General features: G+C 41.0%; 1 protein-coding gene across 1 annotated transcript; it reads right to left on the bottom strand.

Annotated features, from left to right (window-relative positions):
- Positions 1–5981: 5981 nt before the first annotated feature.
- LOC130298361 (uncharacterized) lies at positions 5982–7339 on the bottom strand. Its single transcript, XM_056551293.1, has 2 exons — positions 6831–7339; positions 5982–6744 (listed from the first exon to the last, which is right to left on the bottom strand). Exons 1-2 carry the CDS (start codon positions 6953–6955, stop codon positions 6144–6146), a joined length of 726 nt encoding a protein of 241 aa, XP_056407268.1. The 5' UTR covers positions 6956–7339; the 3' UTR covers positions 5982–6143.
- Between the last annotated feature and the right edge of the window lie 4926 nt (positions 7340–12265).

Raw genomic sequence — 12265 nt, 5'->3', positions numbered from 1 at the left:
ACAATCACTTGGTATGTATAATGAATGTATGCTTGCTGTACAGTGTATGTAAAATGGATGTATGATTGCTGTACAGTGTATGTATAATGGATGTATGATTGCTGTACAGTGTATGTATAATGGATGTATGATTGCTGTACAGACACAGTGTATGTATAATGGATGTATGATTGCTGTACAGTGTATGTATAATGAATGTATGATTGCTGTACAGTGTATGTATAATGGATATATGATTACTGTACAGTCACAGTGTATGTATAATGAATGTATGCTTGCTGTACAGTGTATGTATAATGGATGTATGATTGCTGTACAGTGTATGTATAATGAATGTATGATTGCTGTACAGTGTATGTATAATGGATGTATGATTGCTGTACAGTGTATGTATAATGGATGTATGCTTGCTGTACAGTGTATGTATAATGGAGGTATGCTTGCTGTACAGTGTATGTATAATGGATGTATGATTGCTGTACAGTGTATGTATAATGAATGTATGATTGCTGTACAGTGTATGTATAATGGAGGTATGATTGCTGTACAGTGTATGTATAATGACTATATGATTGCTGTACAGTGTATGTATAATGGATGTATGATTGCTGTACAGTGTATGTATACTGAATGTATGATTGCTGTACAGTGTATGTATAATAGATGTATGATTGCTGTACAGTGTATATATACTGAATGTATGATTGCTGTACAGTGTATGTATAATGGAGGTATGCTTGCTGTACAGTGTATGTATAATGGATGTATGATTGCTGTACAGTGTATGTATAATGAATGTATGATTGCTGTACAGTGTATGTATAATGGATGTATGATTGCTGTACAGTGTATGTATAATGGAGGTATGATTGCTGTACAGTGTATGTATAATGGAGGTATGATTGCTGTACAGTGTATGTATAATGGATGTATGATTGCTGTACAGTGTATGTATAATGAATGTATGATTGCTGTACAGTGTATGTATAATGGAGGTATGCTTGCTGTACAGTGTATGTATAATGGAGGTATGATTGCTGTACAGTGTATGTATACTGAATGTATGCTTGCTGTACAGTGTATGTATAATGGATGTATGATTGCTGTACGGTGTATGTATACTGAATGTATGATTGCTGTACAGTGTATGTATAATGGAGGTATAATTGCTGTACAGTGTATGTATAATGGATGTATGATTGCTGTACAGTGTATGTATAATGGAGGTATGATTGCTGTACAGTGTATGTATAATGGAGGTATGATTGCTGTACAGTGTATGTATAATGGAGGTATGATTGTTGTACAGTGTATGTATAATGGAGGTATGATTGCTGTACAGTGTATGTATAATGGAGGTATGATTGCTGTACAGTGTATGTATAATGGAGGTATGATTGCTGTACAGTGTATGTATAATGGAGGTATGATTGCTGTACAGTGTATGTATAATGGAGCCTCCAATCTAAAAAAAAAGCTTCCAATCCCCAAAAAAGTTTTAATAAAGTTTTTCATTTTGTTTGTATTGATATTTATATGAGTGTGGGTCTGTTTATGTATGTGTGCATGCAAGCAAGAGGGGCTGAAACGTCGCACTGTTTGACATGTGGAATAAATAGTTATTTTTTGGATATTTGGAGTGCCGCACCATTTTTGAAGTTATCAATTGGCTGTGATCGAGCCTGAGGAGCTGGCACCCGCCTACTGTGGTAAAGTAGTGCTGCATTTTTTTCGACATTTATATATATATATATATATATATATATATATATATATATAAACACACACGCGTGTGCGGTGTGAGTTTGTGCTTTAGGGTGCACACTCCTCTACACCCCTCTGTCACCCATGTACACTCCTCTACACCCTTCTGTCACCCATGTACACTCCTCTACACCCCTCTGTCACCCATGTACACTCCTCTACACCCCTCTGTCACCCATGTACACTCCTCTATACCCCTCTGTCACCCATGTACACTCCTCTACACCCCTCTGTCACTCATGTACACTCCTCTACACCCCTCTGTCACCCATGTACACTCCTCTACACCCCTCTGTCACCCATGTACACTCCTCTACACCCCTCTGTCACCCATGTACACTCCTCTCTACCCCTCTGTCACCCATGTACACTCCTCTACACCCATCTATCACCCATGTTCACTCCTCTACACCCCTCTGTCACCCATGTACACTCCTCTATACCCCTCTGTCACCCATATGCACTCCTCTCTACCCCTCTGTCACCCATGTACACTCCTCTACACCCAACTATCACCCATGTACACTCCTCTACACCCCTCTGTCACCCATGTACACTCCTCTACACCCATCTATCACCCATGTACACTCCTCAACACCCCTCTGTCACTCATATACACTCCTCTCTACCCCTCTGTCACCCATGTACACTCCTCTACACCCCTGTCACCCATGTACGCTCCTATACACCCCTTTGTACATTCCTCTACACCCCTTTCACCCATGTATGCTCCTCTACACCCCTGTCACCCATGTATGCTCCTCTACACCCCTGTCACCCATGTATGCTCCTCTACACCACTGTCACCCATGTACGCTTCTCTACACCCCTCTCTACACCCCTCTGTACACTCCTCTACACCCCTCTAAACCCCTCTGTCACCCATGTCCACCCCTCTACACCCCTCTGTCACCCATGTCCACCCCTCTGTCACCCATGTCCACTCTTCTACACCCCTCTGTCACCCATGTAAAAAAAAAAAAGAAAAAAAAGTTTGGCGCCTAATAGGTTTGTTTTGCAGATTTAACGGTGAAGAATTGTGGCTGGAAGAAATCGTGATGATGGCCCAGACCAGATGGAGAAGAGAAGGCAACGATGCAAATTAGAGAAGACGTCATTGGTGAGTTGCTGTATAAAGCAGCACTTTAAACTACATACTCACTGATAAATAGATATAGTGCATTGCGTTTTTTACCGTTTTATCCTTTTTTTTTGTTTTTTTTTCCTTGCTCGTCAACCTCGGTAGCGGTGCCCCGTGGAAATTTTTTTCCCAAGGTGTGCCCCGCCCCGAAAAAGGTTGGGAAACACTGGTATATACATACATTCATATATATGGGATACAATACAGGAATATGGGTGCACTACTGTGGTAGATGTAAACAATACATTGGCTATCCCTCAACACTGATGTTAAAATTGAGACATTCGCCAGTGTATCCTTATATGAAGGACACACTAGAGCCCGCACACCAACGCCAAGGTTTCTCAAATTGGTGCGAGACCTAACGCTAATCCTACCTGTGCTTGATAAGCAAAACAGGGGCCAGTGGGCAATTACGGCAGCATTCGGTTGACTCACAACTTCCTCCCAGATACCCTCCAGCGTGACTGAGCACACATGCAATGGGAGGAGGGAGGCAAGCTGCAAGCCCCACCTGAGTTGGCTAATATGGGTGCCTGGCCTCACAGGTGCTACCTTAATGCTGCCTTGTAGATATTCAAGGAGCATTAATGTTGGAGTTTACACATCTCCAAATATAAAATGTAAACAAACAACAAAAAACGTGGTCTCAAATGGCTGGAGGTGCTCAACCCCAAATGCGGTTGTGCATTTATACTGGGGGAGCAGATCCTGCCCTTGTAGTCCGTTGCTAGGGGCGATCCCCAGCATAAAAATGCATACAATGGAGGATGCCTGCAGCGGACTACAAGTGCCACAAGTGTGGTCAGTATATAGTATACATTCATATATGGGGGTCAGTATATAGTATACATTCATATATATGGGGGTCAGTATATTGTATACATTCATGTGTGGTCAGTATATAGTATACATTCATATATATGGGGGTCAGTATATAGTATACATTCATATATATAGGGGTCAGTATATAGTATACATTCATATATATGGGGGTCAGTATATAGTATACATTCATATATATGGGGTCAGTATATAGTATACATTCATATATATAGGGGTCAGTATATAGTATACATTCATATATATGGGGGTCAGTATATAGTATACATTCATATATATGGGGGTCAGTATATAGTATACATTCATATATGGGGTCAGTATATAGTATACATTCATATATATGGGGGTCAGTATATAGTATACATTCATATATAGGGGGGTCAGTATATAGTATACATTCATGTGTGGTCAGTATATAGTATACGTTAATATATATGGGGGTCAGTATATAGTATACATTCATATATATGGGGGTCAGTATATAGTATACATTCATGTGTGGTCAGTATATAGTATACATTAATATATATATATGGGGTCAGTATACAGTATACATTCATATATGGGGGGCAGTATATAGTATACATTCATATATATGGGGGTCAGTATATAGTATACATTCATATATATGGGGGTCGGTATATAGTATACATTCAAATATGGGGGTCAGTATATAGTATACATTCATATATATGGGGGTCAGTATATAGTATACATTCATATATATGGGGGTCAGTATATAGTATACATTCATATATATGGGGGTCAGTATATAGTATACATTCATATATATGGGGGTCAGTATATAGTATACATTCATATATATGGGGGTCAGTATATAGTATACATTCATATATATGGGGGTCAGTATATAGTATACATTCATATATATGGGGGTCAGTATATAGTAGACATTCATGTGTGGTCAGTATATAGTATACATTAATATATATATATGGGGTCAGTATATAGTATACATTAATATATATATGGGGTCAGTATATAGTATACATTCATATATGGGGGGCAGTATATAGTATACATTCATATATATGGGGGTCAGTATATAGTATACATTCATATATATGTGGTCAGTATATAGTATACATTCATATATATGGGGGTCGGTATATAGTATACATTCAAATATGGGGGTCAGTATATAGTATACATTCATATATATGGGGGTCAGTATATAGTATACATTCATATATATGGGGGTCAGTATATAGTATACATTCATATATATGGGGGTCAGTATATAGTATACATTCATATATATGGGGGTCAGTATATAGTATACATTCATATATATGGGGGTCAGTTTATAGTATAAATTCATTTGTGGGGACAAGTATATAGTAAATTTTTATGTGGGGTCATTATTAGTGTTGAGCGGCATAGGCCATATTCGAATTCGCGATATATTTTCGCATAAGCAAAAATTAGCATAAACAAAAATTTGCATGGGCGAAAGTTACCATATGTGAAAAATTTGCATAAACGGAAATTTGCATATGCAAATTTTCCCATATGCGAAAATGTGTACGCCAGTCTCACACAGCAGTATTAGAGCCTTCTTTACACCACACAAGCTGGAAGCAGAGAGGGATGATCACTGTGATGTGTACTGTGGGGGAAAAAACAATATTCGTAATTTCGAATACATAGTGCTATATTGGTGAATATTCGCGAATTCGCGCATTGCGAATATTTGCGAGCAACACTAGTGTTGACCACCAGACAAAGGGGCAGCCGACACGCCCCCTCAAAAAAAGCGCTATGGCAGAGTCAGAGATATCCAAAGGCAGCGCTGCATCAGTCCCCCAAAAAATGTGAGTTCCTGGATTTAAATATCTATATTCAGGATGGCTGTTCGCATACTGCCAACTATTTTAAGGAGGTGGATGCAAACAGATACCTCGACTTTAACAGTTGCCATCTTAAATAATGGAAGAAGAACATTCCATTCGGTCAAATGAAAAGAATCCGAAGGAATTGTTCTTCCACACAAAAATACCTACAACAACTAGAGAACCTGGAGGATCGTTTTAAACTAAAAGGGTATCCCAAACCCCTTATACAAGGAGCACGCCAGAGAGTGGACGAATTAGAACAAAGTGCTTGCTTGAAAAATAATAAACAGGGTAATGCAGAGGGGGGTTATAATGATGAATTTGATTCTGTTTTTCTAACTAGGTATTACACTTCACACACCAATATTTTTTTTAAATTTTTTTTTATTTTTTTTTTGTATAGGTAATATCACCAGCTCATATTATTGTGTCATGATTACTGGCACCATATGTAGTCCCCCAGTTATTCTTCTTTAGATGTTTTCCGTGTCCTGTGCAGTATCTCTCCCAGAAGTCCACTTGATGGCCCCCGTGGTGGTCTACACCCCGAAGTCATCAATTTTTACTCTAAGAGAGAGTGTGCAGCTGTTTCTGGAGACGGTCAACAATAACCTCTGCATGGTGGAATAATAGGTCACGATGTTTATCAGGATCAGTAGAAGCATCACCCACTCGATGATTATGATGGGGATTTCACGGATCTCGTCCCAGTCTTCATCATTATGGAATAATTCCTTTAATGTTTCATATCCAAAATAGAAAACTACACAGACAAAAGTCAGGCCACAGCAGGTGCATCTACTATGGTGGATGACTTTTTTTGCTCCTGGTAATTTATACATCTGGATGGACTGCCCAAGGTAGTATAAGGCTTCACATGTAATGGAAATTATCGTGCTGACAAAGTGTATCCTGGGATATTCTTCGGGGGACAATACATGCATAACAGCTGTGGAAAAACAGGAGGCCCACACAATGGCCAGCAGGATCCTCTGGATCAGGACCTGATGACCCCTGAACTCTTCAGTATGCATAACCATATACTTATAAATAAGAAAGGTTAGTACCAAAGTGCCAATGGACGTCCCTATGAATCCAATTCTGAATAATATGCTTTCGGGAAAGACATTTCCCACGTCACTGTGAAGGAAAAGAAACCAATGTTATTATGGATATTTCCTCACTCCCAACCCATGAAATAAGAATCATGTGCTTGTTTATCTTACCTGATGCTCATCAGTGGCGAGGCTGCATGGCCGAGGACGACCGTCATGATGTAGCTGGTGGCAAGCCAGGCCGCACACCAAAACGCCAACAGGAGGGGGACGAACCCCAGTCCTTTTAGCTCCATTTCAGACAAGTAGAAAAAGAAGACGCTAATCTCACTATTCTCACTAATCGCACTGGAACAGACTGAAGGCTCGGGCGGCTGTCAGTGTAATGTCAGGCCTCCAGCTGTCTATGACATCACATGTGACATGTCAGAATGACTGCTTGTTTCTTTGAGCTGCCATGATTTAGTATCTGCTATAGACAGAACCTGATGTTTTTACTATGGACCTTACAGACCTCAGAACCCAAGTAATTAGTGCAGGGGCTCCATTTTGATCATCTCATATTTCACATTATTTGAGTTCCAGGGCTCAGATACATTTGCACCCTCTATAGCAGTGGTCTTCAAGCTGTGAACCCCCAACCTCTGCAGAACCACAACTCCCAGCATGCCCAGACAGCAACTTCGCATAAGGAAATAGTCTAATTAAACTTTTCTTATATATAGAATCCCTGAAATCTCCAATCTCTCCTTTTATTGCTTTATGATCTGTGTTACTTATTTGTAAAAAAACAATGTTTCTGATTGTCTTCCCCCCACACACTTATGGGCTATCTCTTCAAACGACTTTATTTGACCTAAAGCGTATAATTGATTTACATAAATAAGCCCCTTTTCATCCAAAAGAGTGAATCTTTAATTTTAATGAACTCTTTAAGTGCTTTATTCGACCATAATGAAGTAAAGTCAAAACTCCATGTGATTTAAAAAATAAATTTAAGTTCCCCCCATACTTAATTATCTAGATATGCATGGGTGTAGTGAGTATCCCAGCTTCCAAAATCTCAAAAATATCCTTCATTTTTCAGAGGCTTTTTCAAAAATGAAAGAAGCGATCTGATTGGTTGCTATGGGCAACTCAGAAACTTTTCCTCTGGGCAGGTTTTGATAAATCTCCCTCTATGGGGGAGATTCATTAAGACCAGTGTAGAGGAAGAGTTGTGCAGTTGCCCATAGCAACCAATCAGATTGCTTCTTTCATTTTTCACAATGCCTTTGCAAAATGAAAGAAGCGATCTGATTGGTTGCTATGGGCAACTCAGCATATTTTCCTGGAAAAGTTTCTGAGTTGCCCATAGCAACCAATCAGATTACTTCCTTCATTTTTCAGAGACTTTTTCAAAAATGAAAGAAGCGATCTGATTGGTTGCTATGGGCAACTCAGCAGCTTTCCCCATAGACCACAATGGGCCAACTGGTTTCAATGGGCAAAAAAATCAGAGTTAATGCACTAGACACAGTTCTCTATACCATTAACCCCTTCCCGACCTATGACATACCTGTACGTCATGGGTGGCAAGGTGTTCCCGACCCATGACATACAGGTACGTCATGAACATTTTTGCCGCTACTCGCGGCATCCCGCAGCGCCCGGTAAGATGGTGGCTATCACTGATAGCCAGCCATCTTACCATGCGACCACGGGGGGTTTCATCCCCCACCCCCCCCAGCGATCGCTGCTATCAGCTGGTCAAATCTGACTAGCTAATAGCAGCGTTTCGCTATCAGAATATTTAGCAGCGCGGTGTGTAAGTCCCGATCACGGGGATCGGGGGACACACCGCTCTGCTAAGTGTCCCTTACCCATCCCCCGGCATCACTTACCCGACCATGCGGTGTCCCGAGTGGTCCCGTTGCGAGCGACGTCCTCCAGGCGGTCCCGGCGGCGCTGCGTCCCGGAGGTGAGTTTCCGGCAGCAGTGCGGCATCTTCATTGGCAGCAGTGAGATCGCCGTAAAGCGATCTCACTGCTGCCTCTGGGAGTTTCAAAACGGCAACTCCCAGCATGCCCAGACAGCCTTTGGCTTTCTGGGCATGCTGGGAGTTGTAGTTTTGTAACATCTGGAGGTCCACAGTTTGGAGACCACTGTATAATGGTCTCCAATCTGTGCTGTTCCAGATGTTGCAAAACTACAACTCCCAGCATGCTCAGTCTGTCCAGGCATGCTGGGAGTTGTAGTTCTCTAACATCTGGAAGAGCATAGATTGGAGACCATTATACAGTGGTCTCCAAACTGTGGACCTCCAGATATTGCAAAACTACAACTCCCAGCATGCCCAGACTGCCCAAGCATGCTGGAAGTTGTAGTTCGGCAACATCTGATCCTTCACATATTGCCGAACTACAACTTCCAGCATGCTTGGGCAGTCTGGGCATGCTGGGAGTTGTAGTTTTGCAACAACTGGAGGCACACTAGTTGGGAAACATTGTCCGTTTCCTACCTCAGTGCCTCCAGCTGTTTCAATTGTTGCAAAACTATAACTCCCAGCATGCACTGACAGACCATGCATGCTGGGAGTTGTAGTTTTGCAACAGCTGGAGGCACACTGGTTTGGAAACGCTAAGTTTGGTTGCAAAACACTTGAAAGTTTATTACTTAACTTAGTGTTTCCAAACCAGTGTGCCTCCAGCTGTTGCAAAACTACAACTCCCAGCATGCACGGACAGCCAAAGGGCATGCTCGGAGTTTGCAACAGCTGGATGTTTGCCCCCTCCCCCCAATGTGAATGTACAGGGTACACTCACATGGGCGGAGGTTTACAGTGAGTGCTGCAAGTTTGAGATGGCGCAAAATTTGCGCTGCAGCTCAAACTCCCAGCGGCAAACTTGCTGTGAACCTCTGCCCATGTGACTGTACCCTAAAAACACTACACTACACTAACACTAACCTAAAATAAAAAGTAAAAAACACTACATATACACATTATCCCTACACAGCCCCCCTCCCCCAAAAAAATGAAAAACGTCTGGTACGCTACTGTTTCCAAAACGGAGCCTCCAGCTGTTGCAAAATAATAACTCCCAGTATTGCCGGACAGCCATTGACTGTCCAGGCATGCTGGGAGTTTTGCAACAGCTGGAGGCACCCTGTTTGGGAATCATTGGCATAGAATACCCCTATGTCCACCCCTATGCAAATCCCTAATTCAGGCCTCAAATGCGCATGGCGCTCTCTCACTTTGGAGCCCTGTCGTATTTCAGGGCAACAGTTTTGGGACACATATGGGGTATTGCCGTACTCGGGAGAAATTGCCTTACAAATTTTGGGGGTCTTTTTCTTCTTTAACCCCTTATGAAAAGGTGAAGTTGGGGTCTACACCAGCATGTTAGTGTAAAAAAATAATTTTTTTACTCTGACATGCTGGTGTTGCCCTATACTTTTCATTTTCACAAGAGGTAAAAGGGGAAAAAAGATCCTCTAAATTTGTAATGCAATTTCTCCCGAGTATGGAGATACCCCATATGTGGGCGCAAAGTGCTCTGGGGGCGCACAACAAGGCTCAGAAGGGAGAGTGCACCATGTACATTTGAGGCGATTTGCACAGGGGTGGCTGATTGTTACAGCAGTTCTCGGAATCAGAATGATAAGTAAAAGCATTCCAGAGTTATTAATGTTTAAAGTGACAGTGGTCAGATTTTCAAAAAATGCCCAGGACCTGAAGGTGAAAATGGGCTGGGTCATGAAGGGGTTAAAGGGGTACTCCGGTGAAAACCTTTTTTTTCTTTTAAATCAACTGGCTCCGGAAAGTTAAACAGATTTGTAAATTACTTCTATTAAAAAATCGTAATCTTTCCTGTACTTATTAGCTGCTGAATACTACAGAGGAAATTATTTTCTTTTTGGAATGCTCTCTGATGACATCACGAGCACAGTGCTCTCTGCTGACGTTATTATAATAATAATAATAATAATAAGTCTTTATTTATTGTTGTCCTTAGTGGGATTTGAACCCTCTCCAGCTCCACTATATCTTTCTTGTACACTGGTGCTCAGTACTGTACACAGTACTCTATGTGAGGACTGACTAGTGATTTGTACAGCGGTAGCATTATTTCCTTGTCGTCGGCATCTATGCCCCTATTGATGTACCCCATGATTTTATTAGCCTTGGCAGCAGCTGCCCGACACTGGTCACTACAGCTAAGTTTACTGTTACCTAAGGCTCCTAAGTCCTTTTCCATGTCAGTCGTCCTAAGTGTTCTTCCATTTAATACATAATCCCAGCTCGGATTTTTGCATTACCTTACATTTATCAGTGTTGAACCTCATCTGCCACTTCCCAGCCCAAACCTCCAACCTATCCAGATCCATTTGTAACAGTGCACTGTCCTCTATAGTGTTTACCACTTTACAGAGTTTGGTGTCATCTGCAAAGATTGCTACTTTACTATTCAACCCCTCTGCAAGGTCATTCATGAATATATTAAATAGGACAGGACCCAAGACGGACCCCTGTGGTACCCCACTAGTAACAGTCACCCAATCAGAATAAGTACCATTAATAAACACCCTCTGTTTCCTATCATTGAGCCAGTTACTTATCCACTTGCGCACATTCTCCCCCAGCCCAAACCTTCTCATTTTATGCACCAACCTTTTATGTGGAACCGTATCAAATGCTTTGGAAAAATCCAGATATACGACATCCAGCGATTGCCCCTGGTCCAGTCTTGTGCTCACCTCCTCATAAAAGCTGATCAGGTTAGTTTGACAGGATCAATCCCTCATAAAGCCATGCTGATACAGGGTCATACATTTATTTTTATCAAGATATTCCAAAATAGCATCTCTTAGGAAACCCTCAAACAATTTACATATAACCGAGATTAAACTAACAGGTCTATAATTCCCGGGGTCACTTTTTGACCCGTTCTTAAATATTGGCACCACATTTGCCATGCGCCAGTCCTGGGGAAGAGTCCCTGTCACTATAGAGTCCCTGAATATTAAAAATAGGGGTCTGTCTATTACATTACTTAATTCCTTTAGAACATGGGGGTGAATGCCATCTGGACCTGGTGATTTGTCTATTTTGATTTTTTGTAGGTGGCACTGTACTTCTTCCTGGGTTAGACAGGTGACCTGTACTGGGGAGTTTACCTTATCACACTGTATTTCACCTGGCATTTCATTTTCCTCAGTGAATACAGTGGAGAAGAATTTGTTTAGTATATTTGCTTTTTCCTGATCCCCGTTTATAATTTCTTCCTCATCATTTTTTAAAAGGCCAACACTTTCATTTTTGACCTTTTTGCTATTTATATAATTAAAGAACATTTTGGGGTTAGTTATACTCTCTTTGGCAATGAGTCTTTCTGTCTCTATTTTTGCGGCTTTTATCTGTTTTTTACATATTTAACATTTTTCTCTATAGCTTTTTAATGCTTCTTCACTGCTGTCCTGTTTTAGTAACTGAAATGCTTTATTTTTGTCATTTATTGCCCCCTTAACATTTTTATTCATCCATATTGGTTTTCTTTTATTTCTGACCCTTTTATTCCTATAAAGTATATACATCTTACAGTGAAAATTTAAGATATTTTTAA

The sequence above is a fragment of the Hyla sarda genome (genome assembly GCF_029499605.1).
Source record: "Hyla sarda isolate aHylSar1 chromosome 2 unlocalized genomic scaffold, aHylSar1.hap1 SUPER_2_unloc_2, whole genome shotgun sequence".
In the NCBI taxonomy this organism is placed as follows: domain Eukaryota; kingdom Metazoa; phylum Chordata; class Amphibia; order Anura; family Hylidae; genus Hyla; species Hyla sarda.
This window is presented reverse-complemented; position numbering and strand designations above follow the sequence as displayed.